Source organism: Suricata suricatta, chromosome 9 (assembly GCF_006229205.1).
Source record: "Suricata suricatta isolate VVHF042 chromosome 9, meerkat_22Aug2017_6uvM2_HiC, whole genome shotgun sequence".
Lineage (NCBI taxonomy): Eukaryota > Metazoa > Chordata > Mammalia > Carnivora > Herpestidae > Suricata > Suricata suricatta.
In genome coordinates, this window is record NC_043708.1 from 28,144,210 (window position 1) to 28,167,609 (window position 23,400).

A 23,400-nucleotide genomic window follows, 5' to 3' on the forward strand; every position below is an offset into this window, starting at 1 on the left:
AGGTGTGTTGCCAGTACATTTTGGGGTGTGGGAATTTTACTTACCCCAAACCAGGCATTGTAACTCTTAGGTAGAGTGTCTCTTACTGCTTGTGGGCTGCTCCTGAACTTGATTTTATTCAAATAAGGAAGGAGAAGGTAGACTGGGGAGTAGGAAGATAATGCAGGTGCGTTCACCTTAATAGGTGATGATTAAGGAGCTGGGTGATTGGAAGCTAACAAATGAACTAGTCTTAAGAATGCAGAAGACCTGGGGTGCCTGGGTGGCTCAGTTGGTTGAGCATTCGACTTCGGCTCAGGTCATGATCTCATGTTTGTGGGTTTGAGCCCCACGTCAGGCTCTGTGCGGACGGCTCAGAGCCTGGAGCCTGCTTCCGATTCTGTGTGTCCCTCTCTCTCTGCCCTTCCCCTGCTCATGATCTGTCTCTCTCTCAAAAATAAATAAATGTTTAAAAAAAAAAAAAGAATGCAGAAGACCTAGGATTCTGTCTGGAAGGTAGGAGTGAGCCCTCCTTGGGAGGGGCACATGGGCTCTGGGTCCTCTTGATGAGACGGTTCTTGGGATGTGGAAATACAGGGGGCATTTGCCAAGGGTTGGAGCCAGGCCCGTGAGCAGAGGCCGCTGCAGGACCCAGGCCAGTGCATTCCTGCCTGTCTTATGTTCCTGGCTCCTGTCTGTGGTCCCCAGGAGCTGAGCTTGATGACCCCACGTCAGGACATCTACACACTCCTTCACTCATAACCCACATAGCAGTTCTTGAAAATGAAAAAGTTGACCTGGCCAGTGAGACCTGGTGCATGAGGCACAGAGATCCTGAAATGAGACCAATTCCTCTATTGCCCTTGGGGAGGGGGTGGGGGTGGCCGAGAAGCCTCAGATGTGGGATTCGGCACCAAGCGGATGGACAAGGAGGAGGATGGGTGAGGCGCATTCTGCTTATTTTCCTTGATACAGTCTATGCTCATTCCCTGCTCACCCTCTGAAGAAATCCACAGCGGGGCGCCTGAGTGGCTCAGTCGGTTAAGCGTCCGACCTCAGCTCAAGGCATGATCTCATGGTTTGTGAGTTTGAGCCCCGCATCAGGCTCTCTGCTATCAGTACAGAGCCTGCTTCAGATCCTCTGTCCCCCACCCCTTTTTCTCTGCCTCTCCTCCCCTCTCAAAAATAAATAAACATTAAAAAATAAAAAAGAGAAACCCATAGCATCGGGAAGGGTCTAGAGGCATGTGTGGCTGGACCCAAGCGGATTGATCACTGTGTCTGAGAAAATACTCAGACCCATGCTATTATTGACAGCAGGTCAGCAACACCACCGACATCTGCAAAGGGGAACACATGGTCCTCATCAGCATGGGCTGTGGTGATTGGTAGTGAGAGATTGCAAGGGCCAGCCGTTCCTCATGTTCATTTCCAAGGGGGTGGTGTGAGGGCTCATCTTGTTTACTGGGTTTGGCTGTGTGCAAGCTGGATGTAATTAAAAAAAATTGATCAGGTTTGTGAAGCCTGGTAGAGTACTCAGTACGCTGGCTGATTGATGAATTGATGGATAATGGGTATATCTAGTAAATGAACAAGGGCTGGGAGTTTGCAGGATGCAAGACAATGTGTCATCTGGCTGAGCTCTCCATAGAGGGACATGCAGCTTGACTTTGAGAATTCCGATGGCATGCCCGGGAGCTTGTCCAGAAATGGAATTGCCCTCAGGAGCCATTGGAAAGCCTACATCTACATCCCCTTGCTCGTTTGCTCTTTTTCCCCTTTTCTACCACTCCTCATTTTCACTAGTGAGAACTTCATTTTTTCTCCCCTATTTTAAACACACACACACACACACACACACACACACACACACACACACACAATCTCCCCATCAGCAACCTTATCTGAATCTTCAAATACACTAAACTCAGCCTGCAGCAGCATACATTTCTACCAGAGTAAGGATTTTTTTAATCCGATTTTTTTTTTTTAATCCTAGAGGGTTACGGTGCCAGTCTTTGCAAATCACTAAAAGCAAGGTGGCTACTTGTCTGGGCAGGGTGGGTAGGACAAGAGCTCGCAGCTGGCGGAGGCTGACCTTCGAGGACTTGCTCCAGCCCTGGATTCCAAGGCACACACATGGCTGGTACTCTCCTTGATCGCCCTTTCTTAGATGGAGCTCGAGGCATTTGTCATCCTGTTGGTTCACCTGGGATTGTGCCTTCTTGACACAGGCCCGAAGGCAGGAAGTGTGGGTATATGCGTGAGGTCCTCTCTGGGGAAATGTGGAGCTGATGAGTTTAGGGGCCTCCTGGTCCGAGGGTTCTAATAAACCTCCCAACCCTTTACCCGCATCCATCCCTGCTCCTGTGAAAGGCACCGAGGAATTTTGCTTGCCTCTTGGTGGTGTTTATTGCGGCAGCAACCACACACCATGTACAAGCTCTTCCCTTTCTCCTTCTGTCCCTTTTCCACCAGGGTAACAAATTACACGTTCTGTCACCAAATATATATGTTCTGGCTTTGCCATACATGGTATTTGGGGCTCTGATTTAGCTGGCGGATGTGAAAAAAACAATCACTGAAGCTTCTGAATAACAGTGTGTTGTCAGTGCCTATGTTAAAAGCTCAGAAACAAAGAAAGTGAGGTTTACCAGGCAATCCAAACCCTCATTACAGCCTCTCCCTCATTAGTGAGGTCATTTTGGCTGGAGAGGGGGCTGTAGGTTGAAGGAGGTTGGAGATTCTATATCTGGAGAATTGTGTGACTGTTTTAGGTGCCTTTGGCCCGGAGGTCCCCCCACCCTCTACCCCTCCCTGTTCTATAGAAAAGGCTGGGCTGGGCTTGGAGGCACTAATTAATCTCTTCCTGCTTGAGCCCTGGAGCTCAGCCTCATAGCTCTGACTCCAAGGACCTGTGGCCAGCCATCAATGCTGTCTCCTCCCCCTCCCCCAACTGCTTCCATTTCTCAGGACTTCTGGGGCCAGCCTAGAGAACTTGCCCTGAGATTGTTCCCAGCCTCTCAGCAATCCAGGTGGTGTTCCTTGGCATTTTTATCTCCCTCCCCGCCCCCCACCCCCCAGCCCTGCACACACACATTTTTCAAATGCCAGTTCTGCTGCTAAAGGAGGTCATGAGGTTTCGGGTCGGCTCAGGGGGTAGCTCAGTTCAACTGCAATCTGTCCGCTACTCAGTGACCTCCCGGGTGAGGCTGGAAGGTGGTTATTCATGCAGGACACAGGCATGGCTAGATGCCTGGCCTCGGGCTTTGGGGAAGAAATCCTGCAATCACACTGGTTCAGCCGCTGCCTCTCTTCTGAAGAGCCAAGGCTCCTGTAATTTTCAGGGATCAAAGTGAAATCTGACAGCAGAGGCTACCTGTGTTCAGAGATGAGCTGCCCCGAGCTCTGTGCTGCTAGGGGCTTGCTGGGAGCCCTGAGCTACCTGCTCTGTCTGGAGGAAGAGATCTCCCGGCCCCCTGCCCCCCCCACACCTGCAACCTCCAGGGCGCCCCAGCCCTGCCTCTGATAGGATGATTCTGTAGGAAACAGGAAGGGGAGCAGTAATTCCCCCTCTGCCTGGCATCTTGCATCGTTACAGGGGAAGGCATTTTTTTTCAGGGTGTGCATGTGTGATGTTCCCCAGTGCTGGTCATCTGGGAACGGATCACGGTGCCAGGAAACTGCAGCCAGCTCAGCCTGAGGCCTTGGCGTAGCTGAGCGAAGCAGCTGAAGGTGGTTGAAAATGCTATTAGCAGGCAGCCTTTGTCCAAGTGAGAAAATATACAGTGATTAAGAACTGAACTGCAGAAGGTACATTCCAGAGACACCAAAGCTTTGCATACAGACAAAGTGCGTTTCACCTTCGAGACATTTGGCAAAGTTAATCCAATGGAATTAGAATCCTTCAATGTGATGGACTTGGGTTCGCACACATCCACCCTCCACCCTGACTAATCGTTTCAGCTCTGTGGCCATCTTGATGGCTGGAAATCTGGAAGAAGGTAGTCATGAAATCCTTTGTTTCTAAAAGGAAATGCACAAAAGGAATGGCGCCCTTTTGTGCAGTGCTTTAAGGAAAATCAACATGCTGTTTGACATGCTGTGGCTCTGTGCGTTGCGCTTCCAGATATTAATCAACAAAGCATGCACGATCCGGGTTACCAACAGCTTTTGCCGCTTACTTACCTGGGCGACTGATGGCTAAACTCTTGCTGGAAGGAGGGCTGTGGCTCAGAGAGTAGCCCTAGGGGTTAGGTGGCATATTGGGGGCGGCAGAGCCAAGCACTGGGGACTCAGGCAGGACCCTTTCCAATGCTACCGGAGCAAGGACACCTGAGCTGCTGCTGAGACTCTCAAGCTGATTTGCCCAGATGACCTAAGACCAAAGTTATGGATTTCAAATCCCCTAAGTCTAAATCCACATTACTATGGGGATAGAAATCAACTGTGTTTGCCTCTGGAGGGGAAGGATGGAATTGATGGGAAAGGGCCATGAGGGAACTTTCCAGGGTCACGGGGTGTAGGTTACACTGGCACATACCTTTGTTAAATTCACTGACCCACATATTTCAGATCTGTTCATTTTGCTATATATGTAATTACACCTCAAAAGAAAAAAAAAGAGTAGGGGAAAAAATCCAGCTCCCACGTCTCTGCTTTGAAATTTCCCATTCCTTATGCTCTTTTTCAGGTGCTGGCCCTGTGACTTTGCCCTTTGGCTCAATCCAGTGCTCCCCACCCCGGTATAGGAGGAACCTGGGTTCCTCTGCTAGAGAAATGAGAACTTGCAATAGAACCAATCTGGAACATGGTTTCCAGTCCATTGATCCAAACTGATCACCTTGTTGTGACACAGGCATGTTTCATCTTTGCTAATGAAAATGGTGCTGATTGGGGCTCACTAAATGACCATACTAGCCTCTGTGGGAGGCCCCAGACCTGTGGTCTCAATGAGCCTGAGGCACACCCACGGGTAGATGATGCTCAGATTCAGAAGTGATGAGTGTGTGTGCAATCGTGGGCCTGGGGGGGCCTTGCTGAGGAGCAGTCAGAAGCCTGAGAGCCAGGTGGGAAGGTAAGGGTCGTGGCTTGGGCTCGGCAGGAGGGGAGAAGTCAAGAACCTGCCTGACTTCATCGGGTGACTCCCCTAGAGGCTGGTGCCCCAGTGCCCCTTCTCCACTGGGCAAAGCAAAAGGCATGATTTCAAAAGAGCGTATGGGAATTCTGTGACATCTCCTTTCTCAGTGCTGTTTCAGACTGGGGAGAGTGCCACTCGCTTGGGGGTAGTTTAGGGGTCTTAGAAGCTGGCAGAGGACGGCAGGAAAATCCATCCTTAATACAGAAGAGTTTCAAAAACCTTTTCAACTCTTCATCTCTCATCAGCTCGCCCTCTGCTGAGCTTCATGGCAAGGTGGGGCAGATGAAAGGGAAAAACCTGGTTTTGGGACTAGCCAAAGATCACACACTGTTAATCTAAAGCAGGGGTAACCAGAGCCGGAGCCACACAGGCAGGAGAGGGTGCTGCTGGCCTCCTCACTCTCCATTGTGGGGGGCCGGCGCCTGTGGCAAGATCCACTCCCAGGGTCTGTATTGCTTCTGGGTCCTTGCAGAGCTTTCTGATCCCTCTCAGGAGCTGAAGGGCATTTTATTGGGCTTTAAAATATTCTATTTGACTCTTAAAAATAAGATACCACAAACATAAAACAACGCTCAAGTAAAAAAAAAGGAAGAAATAGGGGGAAATTGAATGAATAATAAAAAGTTCACTGGGTAAAGAATTAATATCCACTTGTGTACATTTAAACCTGTTAAAAATAAGTTTAAAAATATGATCATAGTAAAAATAACAGATTCTTCTGAAACAGCTCACTAACTTACATATAGCAGTGTAAACGACCAGATTTTGCCATGTAAATGGTGGGTCTATGCAATCTACCAGTAGTCATATCTTCTGAAAGCAATTCCTATAAAATGTCACGGGGGCCATTAGTAGATTCAGACACCTTACTCTAGCCTAGTGCTTTTTTTTTTCTTAAAAAAATTTTTTTTTTAAATTTAGAAAAGGTTGGCTGGCAATGTTCCTAACGGCACTAAATGCAAAAGGACCAACCTATCCCATGTTCTCCCAAGGGTGTTCTCTTTGAATTTCTAATTCCTGCCCAATGGAGTGGCATCAATATCCCAGGTACCCCCTCTTTTCAAATGCCTTCCTCTTCAATTAGCCCAGACCTCGATGGTGACAGGGTGGGACGGTCCCATTACCAGGGCTACAGGTTAGCTGCCGAAGACAGTTACTAACAGCCACCTATTGACTGAACACTGAACAACTGTTGTGTGCCAAACACACTAGGTATTTTATAGACACCGTGCTAATGTTCACGCCATCCTAGCCAGTTATGTATTACTTTAAAGCCTTAGGATATCTTAGGTTAAAGTCTTGGGATATATTATCTCAGGATAGATGAAGAAAAGCCTCAAACAGAGCTTGAGTCCCTTGTCTGAGAGCTAGTCAGTGGTAGAGCTAAGTGAGTTGGCCTTCCTGAGCTATATACTTTCTACTTGGTATGTGGCCGTCACTCTCAAGGAAAGAGGCAGATGGAAATGCTCAGAGACTAATGGCCGGCTCCTCCGTGCCCACCCACATTAAGCAATCTCTTTGGGCACCACAGTGAGATTTTCTCAACCTCACTGAGAAAGAAGCTTCTGATCCTGGACGTGCTTGAGACCCATCTCAAGCATTTCTGTTCTGCCTGAGGTTCCTCCCCTCATCACATCTGGGACTCCTGAGAAAGGTGCCACCTCCAGGCTGGCAAGCCTGGCAGAGTGAGACTGGCTACTGCACTGAGCTGGGGCACCCGCCACCCCTGTGTGGCGGACACGGCTTTAGAGTGCACCTGCTGGACTGGCCAGGTGAAGTCACTACTTCTGTTTGTGCTCTTATGTTATTGGCGCTGATGCTTCTGGGGTCTCCATAGCAGCAGTCCCAGGGAGGAGAGAAGCAGGTGTGGTGTTTACCTTTTTAAGGAGGGGCAGGTGGAGCTGCCCTATTCCAATTAGAACCAATGCCAATTAGAACCAAGTCCCTAAATAAGGGTGTCCCAGCCAGGCCGGGAAAGCCCTCTGTGGGCCGTGTTCCTGGCCCTCTGACTCTTGCCTCCCATTACGCTCATCACTTACGGGACTCTTTGCAAGGGCCAGCCTCTGCCTGTTAATTTTGGTGGCTGGTGGAGACCTTCTTTCATGGTCTCCCAGCTGTGCAGGGACAAATCTGGAACCAGGCGGGCATGCCAGGAGTGACAAAGGATAGCATCTGTGCCCTACACTGGTGGCATGATGCCCAGATTCCCCAGCTTCCTTTCCAAGCTGTGCATTTCCACTTTCCCTGTGGTCTTTCTTCCTGTGTGGGGGAAATGTGCCCCCCCCCCCTTATCTCTCCTTCCTCTGGTTCTGACTGAACAATTCTGGCGCTCTTTCTATACTCAGCTTATAGGGAAGATCTCGGTGGATTCTCGAGTGGAGTGGAGTGGAGGTGGGCATTCTACTTGCAAGTCCCCTTGGTAGTATGCCTTCCTTCCGCCCAGGCAATCAATGGTTTCCTCTTCCCCTGTTTTTCCACCTCCTCCCCAAATGTACTTTGGGATCTTAGCTCTGATTCACTCCAAGTCAGGCAAAGGTCAAAAGACTCAAGGAAACAGGGACATGGCTGTGTTGTTATTGGCAGCAACTTGGTGTTTTTTCCAAGTCGGGCATTCAAGTGACCCTTGACCATGGATGGCTCTATGGGAGAGAGCCACTGAAGTTTCGTGGAAGAGCCAGCAGGAGGAATCATTTGCTTGGCAGTGTGTGACTCTCCTGCAGAACCACAGGGACTCTAACTCCACCTCCCAAGGGTACTTCTCATTTCCTACCAACACGTTCACCCAAAACTCATCCATAGGTTGGGGTCCTTGGTTAAGCCAGCTGCCAAAGCAGAGTTGAGAAGGCATGGCCGGTCAACATGAGGACTGCACCCCCATTGCCCAAAGCACAATCTTTCTGTGAATGTCCATGTCCATTTGGACACAAATGCCAAGGCAGGCTTATTTATCTTTCCTCCCTACCACCAGAAATGCGCTCCAGCGGGCATTCATCACACATGTATTTCTAATCTGAAAAAGTGCTGCAGGGTTGATGGGTCAAGCAGCTTTTTCAAGAGATCTCCAGATAGAAACTTGGGTCAGTGGAACTCCCATCCACCGAGAACCTTCTTACTTCCCAACAGACCCTTTTTACATGTTGCCACAATGCTATTGGTGCCCATGGCATGGAGGATGGGCAGTTGCCCAGCCTTCTCCCCTGATGGTCTAGTAGGTAGAAATGTGAGATTTCCAAGTTTTCTGCAGGACTTGGCCCTGGGCCACAGAGGAAGGACTATGGAAGCTGTAACCAGGAGATGAAGCCCAAGGATGCTGCTGTTGGATTTTAAAGCATCTTCAAAGGTAGTGAGCATTTCTGTCCTGTTCTGTTAGGGGTCCAGGAGAGGCGCGTTACAGGATCAGTACCTAAAGACATTATCTGTACATCGCCTCTGAGACAAGGGACTTATCTTTTTGCATCATTTCTGGAACCCTGGCTCCCTGTCTCTTAGGAAGAAAAGTACCAAGGCTGCAAAAAAAAAAAATGGGCAGAAAAATGGGGACACCAAAATCTAGGTGCTGCTGACTTTCTGGAGCGACAGTGTGGGAACAAGAGTGATAGGCAGAGACAAGGCCACAGACAAACAGATCACCTCTTCTGGATTTTGGAGCACCTTCTGTGCAGAAGGATCCCCCAAAAAGTTAGAGAGTGCGGACGCCGGATCACTCACCCACTGCTGGAAGGAAGCCACCTCGGGGGTGCAGTGCAGCGGCCATTCTGACTCTGCGCCAGCAGCACTAGGCAATTGTGTTTTTAGGAAGGGAAGTGAAGAATAACTTATCCAGCTGAAACCATGAATACCTGTGGCTTTAGGGGTGCCCCTGCCCAGACATGCACACAGCTGCAGCGAGCATGCAATCCATGCGCAAAGGCACATGCAAGTCCGCAGCGTATGTTACTCGCGCACCATACACTGAACACAGAGGTGCGGGTCAGGCAGGCAGCGCAGGCACCTGTGTGGACAGCTGCGCACACGTTCGTGTGCGTGTCCACACCACAGGCATGTACGCGAGCATCTCAAGCAACCATGTGATTGGCTGCAGAGCTTTCCACGAGGCTCCGAAGATGCCAATCTTCGACAAGCACTGCAAACTTGAGGCATTTACCTTCAGAGACATATCTAAAACCTGAGTCCTCCCCAGGAAAAAGCCATGTGTGTCAGTGGAAATGGCCTCTCTGCTTCTGTTTATGCCAGTCCTACAAGTGGAAGTGTGTACCCCAGGGATCTGGTTTAGGAGGGAGTTCAAAGCATCCCTGCCACTAGTTTCTGCCTCCTTCCACAAGCCCACTCTGTAGTCTGTGGCCACGAAATACAAGCTTTGGTTTATCCAGCAGAAGGAGCAACCAGACTTGGGGAGGTTGTGCTGCTCAGGGCGGCTCCAGACAGGCAGACAGTTGAGAGGTGAGGGTTTCTGGGAATGAGACTTCCTTCGTGGGGAGTGCTACATAAGGGGTGAGGCGCTGGATTTCATGCTCTGATCATGAGAACTACTCATCTGTGCCTGGAAGCAGAAGGTGTCTCAGACTTGTGCACCTCAGTGGAGGGGTGCATCTGCCAGATCCTGACAACATATGTGACATTTTCCGGGTGGCTGTCCCCACCCCTAGCCCCATACAGCCTGAAGGGAAGTGCTTAGGGGCCCACAGGGCAGAAGCTGAACTGCCAGTCACCTTGGTCCCTCCATTCCCAGGGAAAACATCAGCTTTGGACTTTAAAAATAAGCCAGTAGTAATAGCTACCATATATTGAACCAGTCACTGTAATAACTAGATGTGCTTTGGACACATTGTCATATATGAGATACACACGTACCTGTCCCCGACTGCAAATAAATACAATGATACCCACCTTGGAGAATACTGTTGGAAATTAAGTAAGGAAATAAGAGCTCAGCATGGAGTGGTGGGGGAGGACAAACAACAACATAATGAAAATAATAATAATGCAAATGGTTCTACTTGAGCCATATACTACACTCTGCTAAGCACCAGGTGTATTTTTTCCCCACCTGATCATTTACTTTTATCTCCCTTTTATGGATGAGGAAACAAAGGCTTAAAGAAGTTGCTAACTGGTAGAGCTGGAGTAGACCCAAAGTCCTTCGCTGACCAAGCTCAGCATGGTGTGGACGCCTACAGTATGTGAGCCCCCAAGAAATGGCAGCGACTACCATGATGCCTTCGCTGGGTGCCAGCATCCACCCTGTGCAGTGGGCTATGGCTGTGTTATACCCATCGGGCAAGTGAGGAGCTTCCCTGGGGTCTTATGCCAATATCAGGTGGACAGACAGGATCCAGCCAAGGCTGTCCATCTCTAACCCAGCCCACTTTTGTGCATCCTGCTGGGCACCAAAGAGACCCTATTCTCTGGGCTAATGGAGCAGGCCATCTTCAGTAGAGGATGAGAACGTAGTTGGGAGAAATGTCACTGCCAAGTTTCAATAACATTTGATCCTGGGTGGTTGGTACTGCTCAGGCACACCCCAGATGTGACAAACTGGCTACCAGTGGGGTGAGGAGCAGTCTGGACAGCTCCCAGTGGTCAGCCATGAGGAGCCTCCCAGAGCGCGGTCCCATGGGGACAAGGTACACCTCGCTGTGCAGTTATTCACGCAGTCCTAGGGGGGTGTGGCCAGGAAGAGGAACCTGACACTAAAGCTGAACAAAAATGCTGAAGGGCAGGTTGGGGGCTCTGGTGGCCACCACCCCACCTGCACTCCTTCCTGGTGATCGTTCCCATTACATCCTACAGGTCTATAAACAAGTTAAGAAAAACTATCATTGAGAGCTAGCAAATGATGGGCTTTGGAGCTGTGTCATTACCAAGGAAACCTCCATCAAGTACTTGATCGCTGGGCCGCGATCACTCAACACAGGCTGATGGTTGACTCCTTGACATATTTAGAATAATGGATGCCCTGGAGCCTCCTACTATCATCCAGGACAGAAAGTCCACCAGAATTTCCCATCTACTTTTGCTATAGATTACAAGGTTGGATTGGGTTTTGTCTTGGCTGCTCTAGCTCTACTTTCCAACTTAATCTGTTGTGCTGTAAAGGCCAGGCCCTCTATTTATGCTTGATGGTCTGTCTTTTCCCATTAGGCGTGGGGGTTCAGATAAACCCTGCTCTTGGTGCAAATGTGAAAGGCCAGGAACATGGCACGGAAAGGTTCTCCAACCCTGTGAAAAAGCATGGATGCCTTCTGGATCCCTAACCCTTTCCTTCCCTACCTTTTATATCAGGGCACTGAAGGTGCTTGCTAGAGTTTTAAAGGTCTGTCTGAGGGAACACAGTGCCAATCAACTCTAACTGGGTTTTCTTTAGCTTAAGAAAAATGTCTTATTAAAACTTTGCTGAGTTTATGGGGATCGCCATGTTTAATGAGAGGCCTCAAAGAATTTGAAAGCAAGAGATGAGGAGAGGAAAAAAAGCCATAAGCTGTAATCACCATAATTATACAATCCCATGATGAGTTGGAAGCAGCCCCGGTGAAGCCTGAGAAAAGAGGGAGTGTCATCTGCAATCGTGCTGGTCTTCAGGAGGAATGTGACATGAGAGCCCTCCCTCCCTTGAGTTGGGCTGAAGAGGAGTCCTTGAGGCAGAGCCCAGGAGGAGGAGGGGGCCCAGGAGGGCAGTTTCTCCTCCGTCTAAGGCCTCTGATGGGCATGTTCTGCTTCTGGCCAGGTGGAGATGGTGTTGATGCCAGCCCGCCCACCTGGCATCTGCAACTGGCATTGTGGAAAAGGGCGACTGGCTTCCTCGTCTTTCCTGCTTTCAAAAAATCCACCCTTTCTGGATGGGAATGATGACAGGCCAAGCTTTCTCCAACTCAGAGCCAGGGAGCCCCATGCGCATGCCCAGCCGCTGCGCTCAGCCCGATGGCATCGCAGCAGCTCAGCTGCTCTGTGCCAGTGGGGCCCTGTGTCCTCTGCTTGCTGACCTCCTTTCAGGCATTCAGGGGACAGAGCCCTGTTGCCAGAGCTCAGCTGCAGCAACAGCAGCGATGGGCTTAAAAAACAAAAGAAAACAAAACGAGAAAAAAAAAAAAACCAACAACAAGAAAAAACCCAACAGCAACAAAAGGCCAGGATGACCTGTGAAGGGCAGTAATTCCGCTCCTTGACAGTTTCCCCTGCTTTGCCTGTGTCGTCATCCGGCTTTTTCTCCCTCAAGGCAGAGGTTAACCTGACTCTTCCATCCCTCTCTCCCAGTCTCAGCAAACTCCTTCCGTGTGATCCTTTCTCCTTTTCTAAGGCTCATTTATAAACCATGGGATAAAATGCGGTAGGATCCACTTAACAAATGTTTAATGCATCAGAGGATCCCGGCTGAAAGAGACGACAGAGTCCAATGGAGAAGCCTGCTCTACAATACCCTTGGCGGTTCAGCTTCTGAGCGTTTCCAGGGAGCTCTGTGATCCTCCCAGGGACGTATTCCATTGTTGGGAAGCTGCTCCTGTTACCCGCCAGTAGACTGGCCCTCCTTGGATCTTCTACCCATTTGTTCTAGCTTTGTCTGGAACTACCCCAAAAGGTCTGCTTTCTGCGGGAGACAAACACAGATATATCTCGCAATGTCTCCTGAGGGACTAGACATCTTTATCCTACCTGACATAGCTTCCCCCGTTATTCTCTCCCAAAATTTCCCAAGATTGTTCAAGTTCCTGATAAAATGTGGGGGCCTTCGAACCAAGACTCAGCACAGTCTAGAGCAACACCAGAATCAGTGAGACACTTTTTTTAGCCCTTCCACTTTTGTTATTACAGCCCAAGGTAGCTTTTTTTTTTTTTTTAAAGGTAATTATATCTTGCTTTTACTTATATTAAGCTTATAGCTAACTACAGCCCCAGAACTTTTTTGACTTGGATCCCAGCCAAGTCTATGCATGTCATCCTGAAGTTATGAGACTGAATTATTTTTAATATAAATTTCATCTGGTTAAATTTTATGTAGTTGTTTTGGACCCATCATCCCACCTGAAGGAGATACTTTTTGAATATAATTCCATTATCTACCAAATGAACAATACCCCGGAGGCTGGGGTCTCTGAACATGACTGATGTGTTCTCTTCATCTGAGTCATCACAAAGGATGTTGATAGGGCAGGGTCGTGTGGCCTACAACCAGAAGCTGCCTTTCCGGTGGACACAGATCTATAGAATTCACCCTCTGACCAGCCATTAAAATGCCACGAAAATACTCTCCTTACCTAATTATGGGCAAACAGAGAGAGAGTGCAGGTGGAGAGGGGAGAGGGGCAGAAATGGATCCTGTTTTCAACCTTACTGCCCGACCAGCAGGTCACAAATCGATAGTCTCTGGGGTAGGGGGTGTAGTTACGATAATCAGCCTTCTACAATCAGCCAGGCTGACAAGGGGGATGTGGAAAGTCCCTGCAAATATTACGCCCACGGGAACCACTGTTTGGGGCCGTGGTGCTCAGGTCGAAAGGATTTGGCCGTGACTAGGAAGAGGGGACGGATCACTAGGAGCTGAGCCCTGCCACTGTTGGGGTGGTTACACGCTGCCAGCCCAATCCTGCCTCACCTTCCTGTCTGTTGGGGAGCCACGAAGTGCCCTTCTCTCATTGGCCTTCAGGTGACACGGCCACACTGACAATTCCCCTGTTCTGAGCCCTTCTCAGCCCCCCATGCAGTGTCCCGCTTAGCATTCTGCTTCATAGCAACATTTCACAGACTGTTTCTATGTAAAGTTTTACACCCTGCATTCCTTGTTCCTATGTAAGGTCTTACATCCTGCCCTCTTTCCGCAGTGCTGAGACTCCCAAAGTTGACTTGAACCAAAAATACTCACTTGCTGCTGTACAGAAGGGGAGACAAGGAACTCCTTTTGGGGGAACTCCATGGTGGTCTTCCTTCTTAGCCTTCAAGGTCCTTAGATCCAGAGCTCTCTGACTTCTAATATTCCAGCCTGGACACAGGCAGACTTGAGTCTCTTCTTGACCTTGATAGCTTTGTCCCCTCTCTAGATTCCTGCTATTCCAAAGCCCGACTAACACCGGGGAGTTTCTCTCTTTGGTCCCCTTGCCCCCTGACAAGACAGAGGGGGATTCCATCCTTTGAAGAAGTGGGTGTCCTGTCCTGCTGAGTGGTCTGCACTCCCCAATGATTGTCCCACTGAGGGCCCTGTGGTCACCTTCACCCTCTGCCTTTTCACTGGACAGATGGGAGCCCACAGCTGTTCCCACGTGGCTGCCTGGGGGCAGGTGCCCAAAGTGACTGTATAAGTGACAAGGAGCAGGCTGAAATCCCACTACCGCATCAGCCACTTTTAACGAGAGAGCTCCTTCCAGAGGGACATCTTTCCTGAGTGGGGGTTGAGAGGAAGGCTCTGTTATGGCAAAGGGCTACAGGTCACTTCCCGAAATAGATTCCCGCCTGGCACATACAGACACAGTCTGCCCCCAGCCTGCCTTGCGGGAGACTGGCAGGGTATGCGATTTGGATCTGAATCAGTGGCTGTAAACACGCAGCTGTGTCTTTCTGCCTCAGAGGAGTTTGATTTTCACTTGACTGCTCGGCGCACTGGGGTCTGGGGAAAGCAGAAGAGGGCCCGGGTGGTGGGGAGGGAGGGCTGGCGAGAGGAGGCGGGAGCAGCTTTGCAGAGCTTGGCTCCGAGTGTCCCCCACCCCCGCGTTGTGCCCCCTGTGTGGGGAGGCTGAGTCACTGCTGGGGTTTCTCTCTTGGGGGTGCGGATTTTGGCTGCTTTGGGTTGACAGGTTGAACCATCAGCTGCAACAGCTGGGGGTCCTCCTTCGGGGCGAGTGGCAGGGTGCCGGGCTCAGGTTCTCAAAACTGACAACATCTGACTCTTTTTGATAACAAAAATCTTACTTCCCCAGAGTCTCGGAAGACCCAAGCCCATCTCCTGCCACAGGGAGTCACTTTATCACTTTTCTGTTTCTGCAGCCAGGCAGCCAAGCTGATTCGGCTGTCTTACATTTTATAGTTTGTTTATAAAAAATAGACTTTTCCATTTGCATTTCAAGCTACAATACTGTAATATGAAGTATGCTTTCTGAAGCTTCACTTGGAGCGAAGATGGAGAGAGAGGGGCAGAGGAGGCTTAATGACCACTGCCTATAACCAGGACAGCTTGGACTCTTGGAACTTTTTTGCCCACCCCTAAGAGAGGACAGTGAGCAGCAGAGTGACACTGAGGCTCCCAGATGCTCACACTGCATTCTTTCCCATGCCCCACAGTGCATGGGGTGATGCCGCAGCACCCACATTGAAGCACGTGCTCTGCCCAGCTGATCTCAACCCCACCCCCCTCCCGCACACACCCAGCTGGACATCCGTCCAGAGGGGCAGGGACTCCAGAACTGGCAGGGGCGTCCCGGGTGCATTGCTTACCCTAGTTGTGGTGACCCCTCCCTCCCTGCTCTCCAGGGGTCACAGTGTGTGAGTGAGCCCTGGGGGCCAGAGCAGGCCTATGGCTTAGGTTGCCTGTGGTACCCTTAGTTCTGCTAGTGCTTTATCCTCACATCCTTGCCCAGGGCTTTTAAACACAGATCCAACTCAATTGCTCTCCATGGTGTCTGTCCTGGGTCTCCAAGGCCGGCAGCCACTTTCCAAGCAGGAAGGCGGCTCTTTGCTCATTCTGAGAGATGATTAGCGCAATTCAGGAATCTTAGCTTAGAAAGAAGCACAGACCTATGGACACTCCTAGCTGGAGGAGTCTGCAGAGATTATTTAGTCCAAGCCAGTTGTACTTAGGAGGAAATCAGGGCTCTGAGAGGGCTGATGATTTGCCTGAGGTTGCCCAGCTAGCAAGCTGAAGCTAGAAACAGGAGTCACAGCACGGGGGCTGCTGTGGAGTTCCACATGGTCCCAGAGGCCCTCAGTGCTCAAGAGGGTAGGTTTTTATGCTTTCCTTCCCAGATAGCCCTATGGAAGTCCACCTCCATGTCTGGGCAGGCTGCGGTTTCCCTACAGCTGGGGCCTCAGGGCACGGACCTGGGAGAGGCGGGAACGACAGTCTGACCCAGTGGTCCCAAAGGGACCAAGGACTGTTCACAATCCAAACCAACCCCACGTAACGATTCGTAGCCCGAAGTCCTTTGCTGCATGCCACAAAGGGTTTCTTGACCGAGGTCAAAGACCTTTGGGGGCTCTGCTGAATCTAGGTATTTGAGAACTCGCTCTACCAGAGTGGGAGGCTATTTCCCATGACACACTGCAGTGGGAGGGGGAAACAGCCTCCTGGGGACGGTTCCTGGAGCACCCCAGTTGTCTGGCCGCTGCCTTTCCTGCCAGAAGCCCCAGCCTTCCCCTTCCTGATCAGCACTCAGGCCTGGAGCTGGGGTGTCCTTCCTGCAGAGCTGCCTGTGAAGGGGCGGAGGTGGGTTGCTGACTTTCCCCCCTCTCATTAGCTTTTCTTTTGGCCAGGGAGGGAGGAAAGGCGGGGGGGGGGGGGGGGCAGGTGACAGCTGTCTCCCAGGGCTTCCCGGTCTCTGACTTTGCTGCTGCATTCCTTGGCAGGCAGGCGAGAGGGAAACGCCTGTGGTGGAGATGCCAGGCTCCCTCAGCTGCCAGGCCTGCAGCTTCAAGTCCAAGGAGCACCTTGACAAAGCCCTGCGGCCATGTCCTCTATGTTTTCTCAGGAGGGTGGACCCCTGGTCCTCCACTCCTCTCTCCTCCGTGACCTCTAGTGCTAGCTCAGCACCAGCAACCCCATTTCCCAGCTTTGAAGCCTGAGGCTACAGCTGAGGAAGGTGTCAAGAGGGTGGCTGTGGCTTCAACAGAAGTCCCTGGAGAAGGTGTCCAGGGAGGCTGATGCCAGTGTCCTTCGGGCTGCCATTTCCTCTGTCTCGTGCGCATCACCCCCTGTGGCCTCTTCTGTGGGACCAGATGCAAGAAGAGGAAGTTCTCCAGCTTCCCCTCCCCTCGCCAGATTGCTTCAGCCAGAAAGGGACAAATTGTTGCTGCTGAGCCTTGACTCAAGGCGTTTGAGCCTCCAAGCCCTCCTCCTATGCATCCCGGGTCCTGTGTGTCAGAGACAGCCTAGCTGCGGGGCCTGAGGGAATGAGCGAGCCTAAGAGAGAGCAAAGAGACAGCGGGATTCTCCGCTCTGGTCAGCCACCCTCCATGTCATCTGTCAACCGCAAAAACCAGGAGGAGGACAGAGAATGGCAGACTGCTCGGTACTGAGCTGTAGGGAGCATCTTTTGTCAGAGAAGCCCCTGCTCCAGCAGCCAGTGACGCCGGGGCTCCCATCAAGGAATGTGAGGAGGATAGGGAAGGTGACGCAGAGCTGGCCTGCAGCAATGCACCCCGTTTCCTACCTTCATATTGTACAGCTGCTGTGAAATGGAGCTTCCTGGTGGGTGGGACTAGGGGAGACGGGCTCTGAAACCATGCGTGGGCCCCCTTCGTGATGCTGCTGTGTGTTATGGTTCTCCAACTGGGGCTTCTCGGATCAGACCCACCATGTACGTGGGTGTGGGTCATTCACTACACAAGGGCAGCGGAAGGTCAAGTAGGGGCTGAACTCGAGCCTGCACCATGTGTGTCCAGCTGGGCATCTGTGGGGCTTGGGCCCATCAGGGGAGTCCTGTTTTCTGTTTTGAATGAAGGTACTGCAGGGGCTAGTTGCACCATGCCATAGACTTTCAGCTATGTTTGGTCTTGAACCTGGGTCTTCTCTGTCATATAAGCAGGGCTCTGTGCAGGCTCTGTGGCTCCAGTGCACCCAATTACATGATACTTGGCACGGCACATCCCCAGACGTTTGCTTTGATGCTCAAGTTCTGGGTGGCTCTGAATGACATTTCTGCTAGAAGGAGAAACTCACATAGCACTGCTTCTACTGGGGATTGCAAGGTATCTGCCCTTAATCTAGTATGGCCCCAGCAGCTTCCATGACCACATTAAACTACTCCTGAGGATCTCATGTAAAAGGGGCCATGTCTGGCCTTTAACAGACAATTCCTTCATGTCATCATAGATCTTAAGACTTGGAAAGAACAACTTGCTTTCTCCGAAGGTTCCTTTACCAAGAAAAGAAAGGAAGTTGACAGGGGAAACTAGCTGACTGAACTATCCAACCACCTGGATGCATGTTTCATGCCACCTATTAGTCCTAGATGGCAGCTGGCCTCATATCCTTGGTCCGTGAATAGCCTACCTTCACTCCTTCATTCTTCATATTAGTCCCATGACATGGGTGGTCTTTTTGTACATATTTCCCAGCACCATGAGAATGCTATTGAACTATCTTTCAATGGGTTTTATAGTTTGCAGTGAGTGGCAGATGACATATTCATAGAGACCTTCTTTTAGAGAAATCTAGCACTTTATGTATATCATATCCAGGAAAATGGCTATCAGAAGGCAAGGCATATTGGTGGGTTGGTTTATTCCATTTGATTGGAACACTGGGCTGTTCAGACCAAGTTGGGTTCTAGCCTCGAGTACTCTCAGAATTACTACTATTCTACAGCCATAGACCATTTCCTCCAACACAGCCATATCTTGTGGGTGTGTGGTGTACAAAGAACATGGATGCCTCAATGCAAATCCATTTTCACCACTGGAACCAAGAGATTGGGCTACACCACCCATTAGAATCTTCGTAAGAGGGGATCTAGAAACTTTTTTTTGACGTTTGGCCATTCTATCATATAGGTGCTAAAAATCTCAGGAGCTTGGAAGATTTTTCTCCTTCAGCCAGCCTTGAAAACATCCCTGCACACTTGAGATGCTGGGAAGATGTCTGCTGCTTCCTCATTGCACATTCTTTGTTAACAGACTTTAGGGAACCACTGACCCAACACTACTTCTGGGTTGAAGAGGCATCACTAAAAGCTCTCCACAGAGTTACACTGAGATCATTCTTGCCTTTCCTGATACCCACTTCTCATGAAAAGCAGCCTGGAGATGTTTGAACATCATGTCTGGGTACCAGCCTTCCTCTCTCCCACCCTCCACCTATGCAGTCAATCTGAAGGGCTTCCACGGGCTGTGAGAGTTTCTCTCCCCTGAGTTTGCACCCAGCAGCCCAGCCTGCCTCACGGTATGCTCTGCGTTCTTCAACAAAGTGCGTAAACATCCTCTACACACGGCACGCAGGCCTTAAAAGCAATAGGGAGGGATGAGTTCCCATCACTCTCCACAGGGCTCAGGGGTGGAGAAACTCCTGTAGGCCTTGTCTCTGATGGCCTGTGGCAGCTTCTTAGTGTGTGAAGCCACATGGCCATGGCAAACCAGCCACAAATACACACTGGGGACCCATCCGTAGGCCTTGCATTCTGCAAGGAATTCTGATTCCTCATGAGGAAAGCCCTTAGAGAAGACCAAAGAAGGAATGAGCACCCACATTTTAATTGCCATCTACTACACTTATTGTGATGTTCACATCTAGCAAATTCAAAATAATGTTTAAATTCCATTACAGTGCATCTAGCTGTGACAGGTAAATGACTAGGTTGCTTTCAACAACCCAGAATTCTTAGAATGTACGTTAAAAAGATGAAATAAAGATACTAATCACACCATAGTCAAGTTTACAAGGATTCTCCTCTTCAACAGAGGAGGGGTGTGGGGTGCGGGGGAAAGGGCAAACCAGCATCAGTGGGTTTTTGTCCTTTGGGAAGGAAAGTGTGGCCAGTTCCATGCATGGCATTCCTGTTCCCGGGCTGCCATTTTGGTTCCCTTGAGCTTGATGTTAGCAGTGCAGGCTGGGCCCCCTGAACTCAGCTGCTCGTTTTTGATGAGTGAGTAAATGAGTGAGAATGAGCACTTCGGTACACTAAGCCCTATTCTCGAAGCTTGGAGAGAATGCCATGAAGAGGAGAAATGGGTCTGTACAGACCCCAGTACAGAACCTCCACCACGCACCATGGGGAAGACCTACCCATGCAGCACCCTCGCTTGTTACCACGGGGTCTCCTATATGCCACACTGTGTCGCTCTCTACCACCCTTGAAGCTGGATGTGCATGAGAAACAGGCCACTTCCCGACAAGGAGAGTGAACCTGTAGCCCACCTCTAGTCCCTCTATATGAATCAAGACAAGGCCACGCCCCTGGGAGCACAGGTAGGGACTTGGTTTGTCCTCCACCCCGCGCGCACGCGCAGCGGCCACTGCCCTCCTCCATTTGTGACGCTATGCAGATGAGGCTGACAGGGGCTGTAAGGGATGTCGGGGCTCATGCAGAGGCCACTGACACACACGCCAGCTAGACTGCATCGTCAGAACCCATGCAGCACGGCCACCTTCTGCACACGCAAAAGCCGCTACACAGCAGCGTCAGCTCGCGACCTGCACCTGCGTGATTGCCAGAGTTCACAGAGGGAAATTTGGAATTATTTTTGTTTTTTTTTTTCAGATGAGCTGTGGTTCTGAGCCAATTTAGTTCATGGTACAGTTCGATGGCCTTCTCCCTGGGCTGCTGCAGAAGATGCACACGCCGCCGAGCGGCCCCAAGGGCAGCACGGTCCCTCCTCCTCCCCACAGCCCTGAGTGGAAGATTAAGTTCAAGGCCCCGAGGCAGGGCGGTTGTGTGTGCACCTTCTGCAGAGGGAGCCGCTTGGTCTCTTGCAAACCCATCCCTAGAAGAGAAGCTGCAGACACTCGCAAAAGAAAAAAGGGGTATATTGAGTGGGGAAAGCGCTGGGCTCCCTCCCGCCTCAAAGGAAACAACAACAATGACAACTGAAGAAACGAAGAAAAAAAAAAAACCCAGAAGAAACGTTGAGGGAAGAAAACCAGCTGAACTTACCACGCTGCGAGTGAACTTTTCTAAGGAGGTTCTACGACCTTGCTCACTTTCTGGCTTTAGGGGGAAAAAAAAAGGTAGGGAGAAAAATACAGAAAAAAAAAATCTTCAGCTTACACGTGGTTTCCACACAGCAGCAGCGGCAGCTAATGAACAAAAACAACAGCAAAACAGGGCAAAAAAATGGGAAAAGGGAAGCAGCCAGCGCTGTAGGTGAGTCAGTGGGAGAGACAGAAAACAAGCCTGCTGGAAATGATGCTGCCTCTTGGAGCAGTTAGGAGAGAGAGGTGTTGGCTTCGCGCTGTAGGGCTCAGGAGTGGGAGCCCCCGTGCCTTTGCACGGGGCCATGGTCGGCAGTTTTGAGCAGTCTGATCGCTTTCCACTGGCTGTACTCATGGATGGGCAGGAACCCCCCCCTCCCCCGTGTGTCCCCCTGTGCCTGCAGGCAGACATCTAGGGAGTGGGGACCCAGAACAGACTAGCTCTGAGGGCCGGTGGTAGTAGGGGATACTGATGACATAGCAGGATGTGGCTGTGGGCAAGGGGAAGTCGTCAACTACATCCACAGTCTTGGTTAGGACTCTGGGATTTTCCCATCCAGACGCAGGCAGAGTTTGCTAACTTTGGTGACTTCCTAGTGGCCCCCTGTTGACTTTCATTCTGTGTCCTCAGAGCAAGGAGGGTCTACCCACATCCTTTAGTTTGGCAAAGGGTCTTGGGCCTCAGAAGGAATGTTTTGGACAGAAAATGCTGTCTCCTACACAGGCAGGTGACCCCTTCTAAATTTTATGCGGGGCAGGCTACAGGAGGCTCAGGGACCTCTCGGAAAACTCTTAGCTAAGGAGCCCATGTCATGGGCAAGAGACAAAGCCCTTGAATGCTCCCCCAAGCCTAGTCACTCACTACCACAGGAGGAGAAGACGCTTTGGTGTGCACCTGACCCTCTCCCTAAGTTTCTAGTTTTTCCTAGAGATGCTGGGAGAGAATTACATCCTGGATCCTTGCTCGTTTATCCGGGAGCCCTGTTCCAGGGTCCTGAGCCCGAAGCTGGGGAATCAGGAGAGTATAATCACTCACATGGACACACACACACACACACACACACACACACACACACACAGCAAATAATGGAAACTGGGGAGCTGCACAAGCTGCCAGAAGACAGGACGTTGCAGAAGGAAAACACAACACGCGCGCGAGCGCGCGCGCACACACACACACACACACACACACACACACACACACGACACACCACAGCAGAGCCAGGCCGGTCTTTCTCCTCACACAAGGAGCCGAAGGGTACCATACCAAAACTCGACTCTGGGGACAGCAGGACTCAGCATCAATCCTGTGGGTGGCCCTGGGCGGCACACCCCTGGCTTGGGTCAGGCTGGCCCTGGGCCCTGCAGCTAGTGCCGTGCGCCTATCACTCCTGTCCTCTGGCCACGGGTTGCTGCTCACAGAGGGTCGCCATGAGCCTGACTCATTCGGGCCTGCCTTGCACAGGCCCTCTGAACCACCCTAGAAAATCACCGTGGGTGCTTAATTATTCCAGAGGAGCCGCAAAACCCAGCTCACCTGCCCCCTGAGAACCTGTTTTGCCAGGTTCACTTTGACAATATTAGGACAGAGGCTGAACTAGGGATGAAGGCTCAGGAGGGCGTGGCTCCAGATGCCGTCACAAGATGGAAAAGCAGAAAAATGAGGCCGATCCCATGTCCCCTCTCGCAGCTGGAGCTTGTGACTCTCACATACCTTCATGATCTGGACATTTATGTCACATGGAAAGCCCATCTCTGAAATCAAGGCACTCTAGGCCTACCCGACAATGCTGAGTTACAAATCCAGTCCACACCTGGAGACTCTCAGGGAGAAATGGGAGAAAAAAAGTAGGTTTTGTCACCGTTTCTGGAAACAACTGACCCCTGAATATTGAAAGGGTGTTGGCATCTGTAAGGGGTTTTCTGCTGAAGAACATCCTATAATTTGGGGGCAGGGAGGTAATTCACACCAGGATGTGCTTTTCCTTTGTGTTCAAAGCCACACGGAGACTGAATGCCCTCAGGCTTCCCCTGGGTATGTAGATGGCCCCGGGTGGCCCAGACTGCCAGAGCCTCAGAATTTCTCCAAATTGTGATCAGTTCAGGGTCCTGAGCCATGAGAAAGGGGAACGTTTGCTTCAACTTTCTCCCGCGAGATCTGGGCTGGAGATACCAGAAGTGTCCATAACCTTTCTTGAAAAAAAGGGGCGTCGATATTCCCTCCGTCAGAGCCCTCTCTCCTTACACCCTCTTGTAAGGGGGCTAGCAAGATGCCAGGCTTTCCATTTCCCATCACAGTAATGACATTTGATGGGCGGGGTGCAGGCAACCAACAAAGCTGGGTTTCTGACAATCTAGGCTTTCCACAAGTCCTTTTTCCCTTCTCAGACTATCCGGGATTTTCTCCGGGGTACCTACCAGTGGGAGAGCAGGATATAAATGTTCTTCTAGACTCTGG

At 50.7% G+C, this 23,400-nt stretch overlaps 1 protein-coding gene across 11 annotated transcripts in view; it reads right to left on the reverse strand.

Annotated features, from left to right (window-relative positions):
* Positions 1-23,400, reverse strand: part of RGS6 (regulator of G protein signaling 6) — a 546,475-nt gene that overhangs the window by 1,244 nt on the left and 521,831 nt on the right. For 5 of the 11 annotated variants that reach the window (XM_029951168.1, XM_029951170.1, XM_029951169.1 and 2 more), the window contains exons 17-18: positions 20,905-20,958; positions 8,828-8,894 (exon numbers count right to left, since the gene is read on the reverse strand). The exons of 1 other annotated variant lie outside the window; for it this stretch is intronic. In XM_029951168.1, coding sequence (XP_029807028.1) covers positions 8,828-8,894; positions 20,905-20,958 — 121 coding nt within the window. Of the gene's footprint in view, positions 1-2,077; positions 2,255-3,850; positions 4,006-8,827; positions 8,895-20,904; positions 20,959-23,400 lie in introns of those variants that run through there. 5 more of the 11 variants (XM_029951176.1, XM_029951172.1, XM_029951173.1 and 2 more) reach the window with 5 other exon arrangements.